At 36.5% G+C, this 17,889-nt stretch overlaps 1 protein-coding gene across 1 annotated transcript in view; it reads left to right on the forward strand.

The window, feature by feature from the left end:
* CPNE8 (copine 8) overlaps positions 1-17,639 on the forward strand; it is a 255,945-nt gene extending 238,306 nt beyond the window's left edge. Inside the window, exons 19-20 of the mRNA XM_004052956.5 lie at positions 478-551; positions 17,177-17,639. Coding sequence (XP_004053004.2) covers positions 478-551; positions 17,177-17,365 — 263 coding nt within the window. The 3' untranslated portion in view covers positions 17,366-17,639. The remainder of the gene's footprint in view (positions 1-477; positions 552-17,176) is intronic.
* The last annotated feature ends 250 nt before the right edge of the window (positions 17,640-17,889 follow it).

Genomic DNA, 17,889 nt, shown 5'->3' on the forward strand with positions numbered 1-17,889 from the left:
GTGTATGTGTATGGCTCTGCCGTAGTTTCAATGAAAATAAAGTTCAACTTGTAATTGAAAATTATATGATGATTAAGGCCAAGCTTCTTAAATTAGAAAGAAAAATTAAAATGTGATGGATTAACATCACTTGCTCAATCAGTCATGCAACCATATAACCCGAAGTTTAGAACTGGTAGAATGGAGAGATAGACCCAGAGACAGTTTCACAGGGTCTACAAAGAGATACACCCAGAGACTGGCTCTGCTCACCTTTCAAAGAGTCACAAAAGATCTTGGTTCACTTTCTTTGTCTGTAAAATGCACACTTAATCAAGTTTTGTGTGAGAAATGAATGAAGACATGAAGGGATCAACATGCTTTCTGTCTTTTCATAGCACATTTTGCTACTTCATACATCTTGATTTCCTTATTGTCCACATTGTTTTAGTGTTTGGCTAAAATGTACTGAATAAATGATCATATTTTCTCTTAAAGCAATGGTCGAATTGGATGGAGATGATGTAAGAGTCTCCTCTAGAGGAAAATATGCTGAAAGAGACATTGTGCAGGTAAGAAATAAACCTTTTCCTACTTTACTATTGCTAGAAAATATCATTGGGATCTTTAACAAAATTAGAAGCTAGAAATATAACAGACTTTTTAATGATGCTTTTCTATTTGTTAGTCTCAACAAAAACTAAATATGTTTTAATCTGGTAGACACTCAGAGTGAATAAATTTAGTAAAAATATACCAAAAACTTTGTATGTATTTTCATGCTTCCCTCATACATTATGGTTAGAAAAAATAGAGAAATAGATCCTAAAATATGTCATATATTAAAAAATTACATCTACATATAGAAAAGGCTAGAATTAAGAAAAATACTTAAGTAAAGCGTATTACTCTGGAAGTGAATATAAACAACCAGTAATTAAATGTAGTCCAAATTATAATTGAAAGCAAGGTGTTAATTCAACTAAATAGTTGCATAAAATTTCCATATTTTTAGGATGTCAGAAAAAAAGCTGTGAAGTATATCTTTTTGGATAAGAAAAGGAAGAAGGTCTCAGTACCATTTAAGCACATGGTATCAAAATTTTAAGGGAGCAAACGATGAACTTTAATATTATTTCCTAAATAGTAACATATATATTCACCCATAATACAGTCATTAATAGAAAATAATTTGTGATTGTAAGAATTAAAGAAAGAGGAGAGAAACACAAAGGGTGGCTCGACAGTCAACAGGTTTTCAAACCTGGGAGGGACTTTTGACTGAATTAGATCAGAAACTGCACTCTCTTACAGACCAAGAGTTTTTAAGGATTCTGAGTGGGAGAGTTTATCAGAGGCTTGTACTGCTTCTGTGTCTCTTTGTTGTGCTTACCTGGGAGGGAGAGTTGTGTGTCTGTTCCCATACATCTTTCTGCAACTGCAGGCATATCCCCCGAGTCTGCTTTTAGCTTCCCTATCTTAGCGCACATGAAGGGGAAGGAATATGCTTACCAAGGCCCACTGTTTTACTGGGCCCCTTGTATAAGGGTAAAGTTCGGCAGTTGCCTAAGAGACTTTCCCACCCACCTCCCTCTGTGCTCAAGCTGTCTTATCTGTGTTTTACTGTCTGCTCTTTGTGGCTGCTTGTAGTTAGAAGAGAAGTAATTTCCTTAAAATGCATGAGGCTAGAAAGGGAGCTGGGACTTAAAGTGGCCATGTTTGCCCAAGATGACTGTGCTCCTGCTCTATCAGGGATCATACAGAATTTGGTTCAAATTCTGACTTTTCCACTATGATAACTTGGATAAGCTTTATAGATTTCAGTGTTTTGGGGGATAAATAGAATTGTGAAGATTAAGTGAGATAATGCATATAAAATATATTCCTGAAATAGAACTCTTAGACAAAAGAACAACAAATAATACTTGAAATAATTTGAGGAAGTAATAATATAAAGTAATCTGTTAGTATGATAATATAAAGAGTAACATTGATAAAGATCAAAAATAATTATTCTTCATTAGTCAGCAAAATTAAATTTTAAAATAAAAACTTCTGTAAAACAGTTTTTTTAAAAAGATAATTGAATATGATGTAAGCTTTTCAACCTAAAGTACTTGATACAGTAAAAATCACACTCACATAAATGATTAGGTTAACAGCAGCTGGGAAAAAGAACCTGGTGATATGGTCATTTGCTTAAGAAGCTCATTATGCGTGTGTGTGTTATTTATTTATTTTTTTTGAGGCAGAGTCTCACTGTTGCCCAGGCTGGAGTGCAGTGGTGTGATCTCGGCTCACTGCAAGCTCCGTCTCCTGGGTTAACGTCATTCTTCTGCCTCAGCCTCCCGAGTAGCTGGGACTACAGGTGCGTGCCACCATGCCCGGCTAATTTTTTTTTTGTTTTTTTTTTTTTTAGTAGAGATGGGGTTTCACTGTGTTAGCCAGAATGGTCTCGATCTCCTGACCTTGCGATCCGCCCGCCTCGGCCTCCCAAGGTGCTGGGATTATAGGCATGAGCCACCGTGCCCGGCCCATTATGTGTTTTTTTCATAATTAGACACATGATTATTCACCTTAACCTCATCAGCATAATTATAGGTCTAAGTAATTACACTTTATTTAAAAGCTGTCTAGAATATTTGTTCAGTTTCCAAAAAATCGAATTAGTGCATGGAAGTATGAATTTGAAGTCTTTAGAATGTTATGTTTCTGTTCTAATGCATTTTTACCAAGTTAGCAGAGGCAACCTCATATCTCATAGTTCTATTTAAATGATGCTTAAGAGAAGCTTGGTATTACTTTCTTCATTAGGAAATAGCTAAGATTACTCACATCATTAAGGTTTCCTTTCAGAAGACCAGTAGGTTATGTTTGTGACAACATATTTGCATTAATAAAAATTGTCCTTGATCACAAAACTAATCAATCAATAGATATACTACATTGAACAGAATATTGAGATAGGACACCAATGATCTATGAAACTATAATTATTTAGTCACTCTGGTCTTGAACAAGTAAAAAAATTTCTCTATCTTTGTTTCATTATCTGTAGACTCCAAATTCTTTCATCTTTGCCCTTCCCATGATGTTGTGAGTCTCAGAGGAAGTAACAGACATAAAATACTTTGTTACTTACCAATAGCATAGGTATATGCTAGTATAATTATATAAGTTTTTGCTTCTTGAAAGTCAGAATCCAACCGGGCATAGTGGCTCACGCCTGTAATCCCAGCACTTTGGGAGGCCGGGGTGGGAGGATCACCTGAGGTCAAGAGTTCAAGACCCGCCTGGCCAACATGGTGAAATCCCGTCTCTACTAAAAATACAAAAAATTACCTGCATGTGGTGGCGGGCGCCTGTAATCTCAGCTACTCAGGAGGCGGAGGCAAGAGAATTGCTTGAGCCCAGGAGGTGGAGATTGCAGTGAGCCGAGATCATACCATTGCACTCCAGCCTGGACAACAAGAGCGAAACTCCGTCTCAAAAATGAAAGAAAAAAAAAAAAAGCTAGAATCCTTGAGAGCAGCCTATCACCATAAAGTAACATTGGGATTCCAAAGATTTTGAACACACCTGGGGATACAGGTGAACACTCAAGGGATTCTGCCATGTAAAGTTGAACTGAAGAGTAGTGAGGTCTTAACATTTACTGAACAAGAAATTAAAATGTCCCTAGGAAATTAGTAGCACCCTGAATGACAGTGGCATCTTGACTTACATTCCTGCATTGAGTTAGAGATTTGATGTACTCATTTCTACTTTCATAGAGAAGTTTCTACATGGTGGTCAGTACTTTACATATCACATTGATCATTTACATTCACATTGTGTAAAAGAATTGGCACCTCCTCTCTCACCTTGAATAAGGCTAAACCTTCTACCATCAGAGTTTTCCAGGTTCTACCAGTCACTAAAAAGTTTTTAAAGCGAATTATTTTAAAGGAGAGAAACACTCTTGAATATTTAGAATAGTGGGGTTGCAAGTGTACATGCAGGATAATATTTTCAATCTTCCCCTGGTCAGAAAATATTGTAAACCAATTCTCTAAAATATTATCAGATAATAGGGTCTATTTAGGCTGTCTTACCTTTTCTCTGCTTTCCATTTCTCACTGCTTGAAGCGAATCCAGTTTATACACACAACACAATTGAAATTCCAGATTTCTCAAGTGGACAAAGAAAACCCTAAGGTGGCAAATAATAGTATGTAGCTGAGGTTCAGCAGAATATCAGGGGTAGTAGATGGGGTTTTATTAGTATAGTAAATATTAAATACCTTCCTTTTTGTATAATGATATTTAACCCTTTATTAAGTGTTTCATGTGCTAGGCAGGCTAAGAGCTATAGAATTAAATCACTCAGTCCTTAATTAACTTTATGTGACAGGTACTTTGATTATTGCATTTTACAAAAAAGGACATGAAGCTAGCTCAATTCCTCTTGTCCACAGTCACCCAGCTAATGAGAAGTGGACCAGGATTTAATCCTAAAATGTCTGATTCTAAAATTCTTAACATGTATTCTGTATAATTTTGATTCTAATACCTAAACATGGCAATTAAGATTCTCCGTGACCTGACTTCAGGCTCTTTTTTAGCTAAATACACACAGAAACAGACAAACACACTGTACTTTATCTTAATAAACTAACTTCACATCATACATTTCCATGGTTCTTGCTTTTACTTTCACTTGTCATTTTACCTGGAATACTCTTCCTCCTCATCTGTGCTGATCGAAATCCTATACTTTCAAATTTCTCAACGTATAGCCTGTCACACAGCCCTCTCCAAAGACCTCACTCGCCACACCTGGATGAATTTTCACTTTGTCCCCATATTACTTTATATCTTCCTAAAAATACCGGTCATTGTTTGTCTCATAGTTATTTACAGATAAGAAAACTGAAGCCAGCCCCAGATCAAAAGTTAAACAACTTTTGGAAAGTTATTTAGGTCATAAGTTGGTAGATCCAGATTTCCAAGAGTATTCTGGTTCTAAAACCTGTGTTACTCCTATTATAACACACTGTCCTAAAAGACAAAATTATACATAAAATTATTAAGATCTATTACCCTTTTTGTATTACTGAAGTGGCTAATCAATTCAAGTCAGATCCATTTGAGTTCAAGTAGTGATTCTGACATACTCAGAGCTGAGCCTGGATAAGTTAATTAAACTTTCTAAGTTTCAGTTTCCTCTTATGTGCATTAAAAGTATATAAGATATTTGTGAATATTAAATGACATATTGTGCTAAATCTCCTAGCAGAAGACCTCCCAACTACCAGTTGCTCAATAAATGCGTTATTATCAGTACAGTACATTGGTGCAGTCCAGTAGGAAGGCATTTTTTTGTCATTATTTCATGATAGCTGTGCCCTAACATAAGAAAATAAGTTACTTAAGTTTTAGAATAATAACCATCCTGCTTACTGTTTATACTATAGTGATATGAAATTAAATATTGAGGCAATGAGACCTAATCACAAATAAAGCTTACTACCTTGTCATAAGTCAATATACGTAAAGGCTATTTGTTTGTTTATGCTGTGGATTGGCCATTGTATATAAGGCAGTGCCATTCCCCCTGGCTGCATGTAGCTGCTGGCCAGCTTATCATTTCCTTAAAAATTATATTTAAATCATATTTTCCACTAAAAGGAGAATAATAACCTTGAGGGCTTAGACTTGAAAATCACTAATGGAGCTCTGCACAGTAGGAACAATAAAGCAAAACTGAGCAGAGCAGCAACTAAAAGCCCATTTGCCCAAATGAATTCAAACTTATTTTTACGAATAGGCAAAGCAAGCAGCTAGAGCAGTCATGTGGAACATTTTCCCTACACTTGTGGGTGCTGAAAAAAGATGTAGAGTAACAAGTATACCATACTTCCTATAGAATAAAATGCATTTATTGGTATTCTTTACATGAATGTAATAAATTAATGTAAAGTAAAAATTGATTTATTCTTCTAAACTAAATATTATAAGGGTCTAAATTACCATATGGTCAACATGCATTCACAAACGTGTGGGAATTATTTTGGACAAAAGGTTCTCAGGTACAGGGATCAGAAATGAGAGACTAATAGAGGTAATAAACAGAGTGGCCTAAGAAGTTGAGTGGAAACCTGTAAATATAAAAGGATATGAGCAATCTTCTAAGAAAGAGGGCAATTTTGTCATGAAAATTTTAAGATTTGAAATAAGAGGTAAAGGAAATTTCTGAAGTCACTTGTCTTTTTTCTCATTTATAAAGTAACACCTTGTGACATGACTGAAGAAATAAATGTTCCTTTGGAAAAGGTTTAGTTTAGGCTAGTGACTTTTTTTTAATCCTACTCCAAATATAAGTGTGGGATGAAGGATATTCCTGTTTGATAACAGTGACTTCCTATGACAGTGGTTCTCAACCTGTGGGCAGTGCCCCCTAACGTCCAAATGGAATATCAGACTCTGTACTCACCTAACAAACCTAAGCTAAATGTGATGTATACTCCCATCCTAGGTTGAAATTGAGGATTTCTTTTTTACCTCTTATTTATAAACATGTTTTAAAGAAGAGTAGAACTGTGTGTATTGTAAGGATAGTGATGATTATGAGCCTTAGTTTTTATGTTCCACAGTGTCATAAAATTCTTAAAAGTGAAATTCAGTTTACCTCAATTAAAAAACATCCACATATCCTGTAGGACTTGCTGAAAAGGTGAAACAACAGTGTTTTAAAATTTGAAAAGTCCAGGAATTACTGTATAACTGATACTGTACTCAAATTTGAAAGAGATAAAATTAATAATAATCTTCCTTATATTTAATGTTTGATATGAATATAAATTGAAAACTATTAACAAATTGCTTTATATTGACTATATAAATGTGTAAGTTAATGAATAGAAATAGTAATTATGATAATGATGGCTTTCATATATAATACATATTACAAATTGAACTGTTACTGTTTAAGCACTTTAAGTTTTAACTTATTTAATACAAAACAATGAAATAGGTATTCTGTAATTATCCTTTTTATTTTATTATTGACATTATACATATTTATAGGGTACAGTGTGATATTTCATTACATGTATGCAATGTATAATTATTCTATCAGGGATAGCATACCCATATCTCAGACATTTATTTTTTTGTGTTGGGGACATTCAAAATTCTGTCTTCTAGCTATTCAAAAATATTCAATAAATAATCATTAACTACGGTAACCCTACAGTGCTAGAGAACAACAGAATTTATTCTTCCTATCTAGCCGTAATTTTGTATCCATTAACCACAGTCTCCTTACCCCTCTTTCCCCACCTATCCTTCCCAGCCTATAGTAACCACTATTCTACTCTCTATTTCTATGAGATCAACTTTTTTAGCTTACACACATGAGGGAGAACATGTGGTATTTATTTTTCTGTGCCTGGCTTATTTCAGTTAACATAGTGTCCTCCGGGCTCATCCATGCTGCCACAATTGACAGAATTTCATTTTTTATGGCGAAATAGTATTTCATTGTGTACATATGCTACACTTTCCTTATCCATTCCTCTGTTAATGAATGGACTTAGGTCAATGTCATATCCTGGCTATTGTGAATAATGCTGCAATAAACATGGCAATGCAGCTATTTATTTGACATACTGATTTCCTTTCATTTGGATAAATACCCAGTAGTGGGATTGCTGAAGCATATGGTAGTTCTCTTTTCCATAATGGTTGTAATAATTTACATTCCCACCAACAATGTATGAGTTCCCTTTTCTCTACGTCCTTATCAATATTTGACATTTTTGTCTTTTTGGTAATAGCCATTCTAACTGGGATGAGATGATATCTCATTGTGGTTTTGATTTGCATTTCCCTGATACATAGTGATCTTTCAGCATTTTCTCATTTATTTTTGGCCATTTGTGTGCCTTCTTTTGAGAAATATCTATTTAGGTCACTTGTCCATTTTAAAATCAGATTCTTTGTGGGGTGTTTTTGGTTTGTTTTTGTTTTTTGTTTTTTGTTTTTGTTTTTTGTTTTGGTATTGTTTGAATTCATTGTATATTCTGGATATTAATCCCTTATTAGATGAATAAAAGGTTGTCTCTTCACTCTCTTGATTACTTCCTTTGCTGTTGAGAAGATTTTAGCTTAATATAATACCATTTGTCTAGTTTTACTTTTGTTGCCTAAGTTTGGAGGCCTTATTCACGCTATTTTTGCCTACTCATGTCCTGATGCATTTCCCCTGTGGTTTCTTTCTAGCAGTTTCATAGTTTAGGATCTTACATTTAAGTCTTTAACCCATCTTGAGTTGATTTTTTTATGGTGATAGATAAGGGTGTGGTTTCATTCTTCTGCATATGGATATCCAGTTATCCCAGCACCATTTAATGAAAAGGGTGTTCTTTCCCCAGTGTATGTTCTTGATGCATTTGTCAAAAATCAGTTGGCTGTAAATATGTGAATTTATTTCTGGGTTCTCTATTCTGTTCCATTGGTCTATGTGTCTGTTTTTATGCCAGTGCCTTCCTGTTTTGGTTTCTATGGCTATGTAATATATTTTGAAGTCAGGTAATGTGATACCTTCAGCTTTCTTCTTGTGGCTCAGAATTGCTTTGGCTATTTGGAGTCTTATGTGGCTCCAAACAAATTTTAGGATTGTGTTTTTCTATTTCTGTAAAGAATGTCTTGGTATTTTGACAAGTATTACTTTAAATCTGTAGATTGCTTTGGGTAGTATGGTCATTTTAACAATATTAATTATTCCAATCCATGAACATGAGATTTTTATTTTTGTGTCTTCTTAAATTTCTTTAATCAGTGGTTTATTGTTTTTATTGTAGAGATCTTTCACCTCTTTGATTAAACTTATTTCTAGTTTTTTTGGCTATTATAAATGAGATTGCTTTCTTGATTTCTTTTTCAGCTAGTTTGCCATTGGTATAAAGAAATGCCACTGATTGTTGTATGTTGATTTTGTATCTTATGACTTTTCTGAATTCACTTATTAGTTCTGACAGTTGTATTGTGGTATTCTCAGGGTTTTCCATATATAAGATCATGTCAGCTGCAAACAGGAATAACTTAATCTCTTGCTTTCCAATTTGGATGCTGTTCATTTCTTTCTGTTGCCTAATTTCTCTGGCTAGGACTTCCAGTGCCGTGGTGAATAAGGGTGGTGAAAATGGGCATCTTTCTCTTGTTCGAGTTCTTTGAGGAAAAGTTTTCAACATTCTCCATTCACTATGATATTAGCTGTGGGTTTGTCATATTGGCCTTTATTGTGTTGAGGTATGTTCCTTCTATACCTAATTTACAGACAATTTTTATCCTGAAGGGATGTTGTATTTTATCAAATGCTTTTTCTGCATCTATCGAGATCATGTGTTTTTTTTTTTTTGCTTGCATTCTGTTCATATGATGTATCACATTTATTGATTTGCACACATTGAACCATCCTTGCATTCCTGAGATAAATCCTACTTGATCTTTTTGATGTGCTGTTGTATTTGGTTTGCTAGTATTTCGTTGAAGATGTTTGCATCTATGTTCATCAGGAATATTAACCTGTAGATTTTTGTTGTTGTTGTGTCCTTGTCTGGTTTTGGTATCAGGGTAGTTCTGGCCTTGTGGAATACATTTGGAAGAATTCATTCCCCTTCAATTTTATTTATTTACTTATTTTTATTATACTTCAAGTTCTAGGGTACAACGTGCAGGTTTGTTACATAGGTATATATGTGCCATGTTGGTTTGCTGCACCCATCAACTCATCATTTACATTAGGTATTTCTCCTAATGCTCTCTCTCCCCAAGTCCCCCACCCCCAACAGGCCCCAGTGTGTGATGTTCCCCACCCTGTGTCCAAGTGTTCTCATTGTTCAGTTCCCACCTATGAGTGAGAATATGCAGTGTTTGGTTTTCTGTCCTTGTGATAGTTTGCTCAGAATGATGGTTTACAGCTTCATCCATGTCCCTGCAAAGGACATGAATTCATCCTTTTTTATGGTTGCATAGTATTCCCTGGTATATGTGTGCCACATTTTTTTAATCCAGTCTATCATTGATGGACATTTGGGTTGGTTCCAAGTCTTTGCTGTTGTGAATAGTGCCACAATAAACATACATGTGCATGTGTCTTTATAGTAGCATGATTTATAATCCTTTGGATATATACCCAGTAATGGGATGGCTGGGTCAAATGGTATTTCTAGTTCTAGGTCCTTGAGGAATTGCCACACTGTCTTCCACAATAGTTGAACTAATTTACACTCCCACCAACAGTGTAAAAACATTCTTATTTCTCTACATCCTCTCCAGCATCTGTTGTTTCCTGACTTTTTAATGATTGCCATTCTAACTGGTGTGAGATGGTATCTCATTGTGGTTTTGATTTGCATTTCTCTGATGACCAGTGATGATTAGCATTTTTTCGTATGTCTGTTGGCTGCATAAATGTCTTTTGAGAAGTATCGGTTCATATCCTTTGCCCACTTTTAGATGGGGTTGTTTTTTTCTTATAAATTTGTTTAAGTGCTTAGTAGATTCTGGATATTAGCCTGTTGTCAGATGGGTAGATTGCAAAAATTTTCTCCCATTCTGTAGGCTGCCTGTTCACTCTGATGGTAGTCTTTTGCTGTGCAGAAGCTCTTTAGTTTAATTAGATCCCATTTGTCAATTTTGGCTTGTGTTGCCATTGCTTTTGGTGTTTTAGTCATGAAGTCTTTATTCTATGCCTGTGTCCTGAATGGTATTGCCTAGGTTTTCTTCTAGGGATTTTATGGTTTTAAGTCTAAGATTTAAGTCTTTAATCCATCTTGAATTAATTTTTGTATAAGGTGTAAGAAAAGGATGCTGTTTCAGCTTTCTACATATGGCTAGCCAGTTTTCCCAGCACCATTTATTAAATAGCGAATCCTTTCCCCATTGCTTGTTTTTCTCAGGTTTGTCAAAGATCAGATGGTTGTAGATGTATGGTGTTATTTCTGAGGCCTCTGTTCTGTTCCATCGGTCCATATCTGTGTTTTGGTACCAGTACCATGCTGTTTTGGTTACTGTAGCCTTGTAGTATAGTTTGAAGTCAGGTAGCTGGATGCCTCCAGTTTTGTTCTTTTTGCTTAGGATTGTCTTGGCAATGCAGGCTCTTTTTTGGTTCCATAGGAACTTTAAAGTAGTTTTTTCCATTTCTGTGAAGAAAGTCATTGGTAGCTTGATGGGGATGGCATTGAATCTATAAATTGCCTTGGGCAGTATGGCCATTTTCATGATATTGATTCTTCCTAGCCATGAGCATGGAATGTTCTTCCATTTATTTGTGTCCTCTTTTATTTCATTGAGCAGTGGTTTTGTAGTTCTCCTTGAAGAGGTCCTTCACATCCCTTGTAAGTTGGATTCCTAAGTATTTTATTCTCTTTGTAGCAGTTGTGAATGGGAGTTCACTCATGATTTGGCTCTCTGTTATTGGTGTATAGGAATGCTTGTGATTTTTGCACATTGAGCAGGTTGTTCAGTTTCCATATAGTTGTGCGGTTTTGAGTGAGTTTCTTAATCCTGAGTTCTAATTTGATTGCACTGTGGTCTGAGAGAGAGTTTGTTGTGATTTTTGTTCTTTTACATTTGCTGAGGAGCGCTTTACTTCCAACTCTGTGGTCAATTTTGGAATACGTGCGATGTGGTGCTGAGAAGAATGTGTATTCTGTTGATTTGGAGTAGAGAGTTCTGTAGATGTCTATTAGTTCTGCTTGGTGCAGAGCTGAGTTCAATTCCTGTATATCCTTGTTAACCTTCTGTCTTGTCGATCTGTCTAATATTGACAGTGGGGTGTTAAAGTCTCCCATTATTATTGTGTGGGAGTCTAAGTCTCTTCGTAGGTCTCTAAGGACTTGCTTTATGAATCTGGGTGCTCTTGTATTGGGTGCATATATATTTAGGATAGTTAGCTCTTCTTGTTGAATTGATCCCTTTACCATTATGTAATGGCCTTCTTTGTCTTTTTTGATCTTTGTTGGTTTAAAGTCTGTTTTATCAGAGACTAGCATTGCAATCCCCGCTTTTTTTTTTTCTTTCCATTTGCTTGGTAGATCTTCCTCCATCCCTTCATTTTGAGCCTATGTGTGTCTCTGCATGTGAGATTGGTCTCCTGAGTACAGGACACTGATGGGTCTTGACTATCCAGTTTGCCAGTCTGTGTCTTTTAATTGGGGCATTTAGCCCATTTACATTTAAGGTTAATATTGTTATGTGTGAAGTTGATCCTGTCATTATGATGTTAGCTGGTTATTTTGCCCATTAATTGATGCAGTTTCTTCATAGCATTAATGGTCTTTACACTTTGGCATGTTTTTGCAGTGGCTGGTACAAGTTATTCCTTTCCATATTTAGTGTTTCCTTCAGGAGCTCTTGTAAGGCAGGCCTGGTGGTGACAAAATCTCTCAGCATGTGCTTGCCTGTAAAGGTTTTTATTTCTCCTTCACTTATGAAGCTTAGTTTGGCTGGATATGAAATTCTGGCTTGAAAATTCTTTTCTTTAAGAATGTTGAATATTGGCCCCCACTCTCTTCTGGCTTGTAGGGTTTCTGCTGAGAGATCCACTGTTACTCTGATGAGTTTCCCTTTGTGGGTAACCCAACCTTTCTCTCTGGCTGCCCTTAACATTTTTTCCTTCATTTCAACCTAGGTGAATCTGACAATTATATGTCTTGGGGTTGCTCTTCTTGCGGAGTACCTTTTGGTGTTCTCTGTATTTCCTGAATTTGAATGTTGGCTTGCCTTGCTAGGTTGGGGAAGTTCTCCTGGATAATATCCTGCAGAGTGTTTTCCAACTTGGTTCCATTTTTCCCGTCACTTTCAGGTACACCAATCAAATGTAGATTTGGTCTTTTCACATAGTCTCATATTTCTTGGAGGCTTTGCTCGTTTCTTTTTACTCTTTTTTTTCTAATCTTGTCTTCTTGCTTTATTTCATTAATTTGATCTTCAATCACTGATATCCTTTCTTCTACTTGATTGAATCAGCTATTGAAGCTTGTGCATGCATCACGTAGTTCTCGTGCCATGGTTTTCAGCTCCATCAGGTCATTTAAGGTCTTCTCTACACTGTTTATTCTAGTTAGTCATTCGTCTAACCTTTTTTCAAGGTTTTTAGCTTCCTTGTGATGGGTTAGAACATGCTTCTTTAACTCAGAGAAGTTTGTTATTACCGACCTTCTGAAGCCTACTTCTGTCAACTCGTCAAACTCATTCTCCATCCATCTTCGTTCCATTACTGGCAAGGAGTTGTGATCTTTTGGTGGAGAAGTGGCGCTCTGGTTTTTAGAATTTTCACCTTTTCTGCTTTGGTTTCTCCCCATCTTTGTGGTTTTATCTACCTTTGGTCTTTGATGTTGGTGACCTATAGATGTGGTTTTGGTGTGGATGTCCTTTTTATTGATTTTGATGCTACTGCTTTCTGTTTGTTAGTTCTCCTTCTAACAGGTCCCTCAGCTGCAGGTCTTTTAGAGTTTGCTGGGGGTCCACTCCAGACCGTTTTCCTGGGTATCACCAGTGGAGGCTGCAGAACAGCAAATATTGCAGAACTGAAAATATTGCTGTCTGATCCTTCCTCTGGAAGCTTCGTCCCAGAGGGGTACCTGGCTATATGAGGTGTCTGTCGGCCCCTACTGGGAGGTGTCTCCCAGTTACGCTATACGGGGGTCAGGGACCCACTTGAGGAGGCAGTCTGTTCATTCTCAGAGCTCAAACGCCATGCTGGGAGAACCACTGCTCTCTCCAGAGCTGTCAGACAGGGATGTTTAAGTCTGCAGAAGTTTCTGCTGCCTTTTTTCAGCTGTGCCCTACCCACAGAGGTGGTGTTTATAGAGGCAGTAGGCCTTGTTGAGCTGCAGTGGGCTCCACCCAGTTCGAGCTTCCTTGCCACTTTGTTTACCTACTCAAGCCTCAGAAATGGTGGACACCCCTCCCCCCACCAGGCTGCAGCCTCGCAGGTTGATCTCAGACTGCTGCACTGGCTGTAAGCAAGGCTCCGTGGGAATGGGACCCACCAAACCAGGCACAGGAGAGAGTCTCCTGGTCTGCCAGTTGCTAAGACCATGGGAAAAGCACAGTATTTGGGCAGGAGTGTCCCCTTTTTCCAGGTACAGTCTGTCATGGCTTACCTTGGCTAGGAAAGGGAAATCCCCCAACCGCTTGCACTTCCCAGGTGAGGTGACACCCCACACTGCTTCAGCTCACCCTCTGTGGGCTGCACCCACTGTCCAACCAGTCCCAGTGAGATGATCCAGGTACCTCAGTTGAAAATGCAGAAATCACCCATCTTCTGTGTCTGTCACACTGGGAGCTGCAGACCAGAGCTGTTCCTACTCGGCCATCTTGGAACAGACCTGAAAGGCTTGGTCGCAACCACCAAGGAAATACTTTACGGCTCCCACAGTGTCTATTCTCTGGTCTGTGCACAGACTTGTCTGGCGCTTATGGAGGATCCTTTAAGCTAGGTTGCTGGCCAGTTCCTTTCCACGTTGCTGAGAACTCCCCACTTCAATTTTAAAAAACAGTTTGAGAAGAATTTGTGTTAGTTCTTTAAAAGTTTGGTGGAATTTGCCGTGAAGCCATCTGGTTTTTATTTTATAGAAGAAGAAACTGAGGCAAAGAGTAGAAAATAACCTGCTCAAGATCATGCAGACAACAGGCAGCAGAACCAGGCTTTGAAACTGGGAAGTCTAATTCCAAAGTTTCTGAGAATAGGGAGGTAAAAACTTAAATGAGTTTAATGTCCATAATGTAGGAGCAAGGTAAAGAATATGAGACCAAAGTTGAGGTAAAGGTAAGATAAAAGAAGCAGGGGAGGTCTCCCCTTTCCATAGAGAAGCATCAACTGTTTGCCAACATTTCCATTAAATGTGTGTATTAGCTACATACATTTTCAAAAACAAACAAAAAAAAACTCTTCAAAAAAAAAAAGTCTAAAGACCACTGCATGTATACTGACCATACCAACATTACTAAATGTTAACATTTAAAGCATTATACCTTCTAGAATAAGAACTAAGTAAATTATAGTTACAATTAGATATATTTTCTCATTAATCCCTAACTGTGTTGATTCCTATTTTCTCTTTTCTAATTATAGTTTCAGAGAGAAAATTAACCTCAATTTGTTTTTTTGTTTTTTTTTTTTACCTCTTTGATTTTTTTCTGTTAAAAATGTCAAGTCTTGTCCATAGCTAGGGAATAAACACTTCACAAAAGTTCTAATTCTCATTCTCTTCTGAAGGAAGATCACATTTATTGTTAGTTTTTTTTTCACACCCTTAGCAAGCTGCCTTTCTTGCCCTTAGTAGGAGAAAGATATGTCACCTTTTAAATACCTATTTCTAAAAACTGCTCTGAGTTTCCCTCCTGGAAATAGGGTGTAAAGACAAATAAGGTAAAATTTTAGTCATATACATGTGCTTCCTTGTAATGTCTTATTTTAAAAAGAAAGGAATAGTTTTCTTCTCTTCTTTTAAAAGAGACTACCTTCATTGCATAAAAGGCATTATACCTAATCTTTGATTTCTTAAAATTTTTCTTGGTTTACCTGTAGCAACCTGATCATTTTAAATGCTTCCTTCCAATAATGATTGTTTTCCAGAGGCACATATTGAATAACTTTAAATAAAAAACAAACTTATTTTATTTTTCAAAATAAATGTAAAATGGTATTTTACAGCATGAGACAGGATTGTTCTTTGTCTTCATCCAGGAGAAAAATGATTTAATTCAAATTTTTATATATTGTACTCAAATTATTCAACATATTAAAATGTCTTCACTTTGCCTTTTCTCTGAAGACCTAAAATTACTGTGCTCTTAAATTATCACAACATTCACAGTTCCAATCACTTCAAAGTTGCATCAAGCATCATTATGCCCCTAAGGGAAAATTGAACTAATGCCCTCAAACAGCACAGTGTTTATTAACTTAAGTAACCATTATAAATGAGAATGGAATCAGGCAATCTATTACAGGAGTATTTGGTATTGAGCCGATAAGGGCTCTCACATAATTACATATATAAAGATATAGTAATCATTTTTATTAAGGGTGGTGCAAAAGTAATTGCGGTTTTTGCCATTGAAAAACCACAAATTACTGCAAAAACTGCAATTACTTTTTGCTTCAACCTAATATATGTTGTTAGAATGATGATATTTCCATGAGAAATATACCCAAATCTTATGCCAAGATCTTTTTTCCTGTCTTCCCAAATAGATACTCAAAAATCAACATTTGATGCAAAACTCAATGTACTGAATATTTCAGCTTCCTATTACTATGAGCTGTGTGAATTCTATATTCATAGTCCATGTGATTTTGTCTTAGAAATAATTAAAATACTTTAATGTGTTTAGGACTTTTTAACAATGTACACTATTATATTTTACCCTGAATTGGGTAATACTCATTTCTTATCCAGAATTGGGTAGTATTTTTATATCAGAAGCTGAATTAGGCATGTATTAACTCCATTTGACAGGAAACCAAGCCCAAAAGAGGTTAAATGCTCCATCCTGTTGGGATTCAGGCTGGGTATAGAACCCAAAACTGCAGAAGACATTTGGCAACATAATAAGCATATTAGGATTAAGTGACATGAGTTATTGGAGGAAAAACATAGAAAATGATTGCATTCCTTTTGAGATAAAGCATATATTACATAAGTTTAGTCACTTATAGCTATTTCTAGTGTATTGAATTTCTTTTTTTATTTTTTGAGACAGAGTCTCACTCTGTCGGCCAGGCTGGAGTGCAGTGGCATGATCTCGGCTCACTGCAACCTCTGCCTCCTGGGCTCAAGCAATTCTCCTGCCTCAGCCTCACGAGTAGCTGGGATTACAAGGGTGTGCCACCGCACCCAGCTAATTTTGTATTTTCAGTAGAGACAGGGTTTCACCATGTTAGTCAGGCTGGTCTTGAACTCCTGACCTCAGGTAATCCACCCACTTCAGCCTCCCAAAGTGCTGGGATTACAGGCATGAGCCACCATGCCTGGCCTATTGAATATTTTTAAAAATGTGTAATAATTGTTATCCATCTCTCCTTACTCTCAGATTCCCTGATTTTCCTATGACCAAATGTGTACATGTGTTGATTTTTTGTGTTTATTACATAGCCTGCTAAAGTCTGTGAAATAACTTGCTTTCGTCTCTGTTTTAGTTTGTGCCATTCAGGGATTATATTGACAGAAGTGGAAACCACATACTGAGCATGGCTAGATTGGCTAAAGATGTCCTAGCTGAGATCCCTGAGCAGTTTCTCTCCTATATGAGAGCCCGAGGAATCAAGCCATCGCCTGCGCCTCCCCCATACACCCCACCTACACATGTATTACAGACTCAAATATGACTGTGCTCTGAAATGCTAATGTCAACTACAAATCAGAACTGCTGAGTTAATGCTTTGTGCCTGGTGCTCTGTAATGAACCAGGCAATGAGATACTTTTCTCAGTTTGGTTTCAGCAGTTAATGTGCTTTCTTGGATCCAAAATTAAATATCTTCCTAAACCAAAACTGTAAATATGGTTGTTGCATGAGCAACAGAAAAAAGTGTTTAAATGCTTGAAGCAAAGTACGGATGTCTTCTCTAAATCTTTCTTTTTTTTTTTTTTTTTTTTTTTTTTTTAACGGAAACAGCTAATTTCCAATGTATTGTTGGGAAAAAGCACAAACTATGTTTTTAACTCAAATACTGTCTTCGACTGCTATGTGTATAGGAAAGCAGTCTCTGTATCAATGTTTACATGTTACTACTTTTTAAATTTCAATACTTTTATAACTGTTCTTAAAAATAAGAGTTTTAAATACTGAATCCTTTGTCTTCTAAATTGCAATAGCTATAATCACAAGAGCAATATCTCTTTGAATGACTG

Source organism: Gorilla gorilla, chromosome 10 (genome assembly GCF_029281585.2).
Source record: "Gorilla gorilla gorilla isolate KB3781 chromosome 10, NHGRI_mGorGor1-v2.1_pri, whole genome shotgun sequence".
Classification (NCBI taxonomy): domain Eukaryota; kingdom Metazoa; phylum Chordata; class Mammalia; order Primates; family Hominidae; genus Gorilla; species Gorilla gorilla.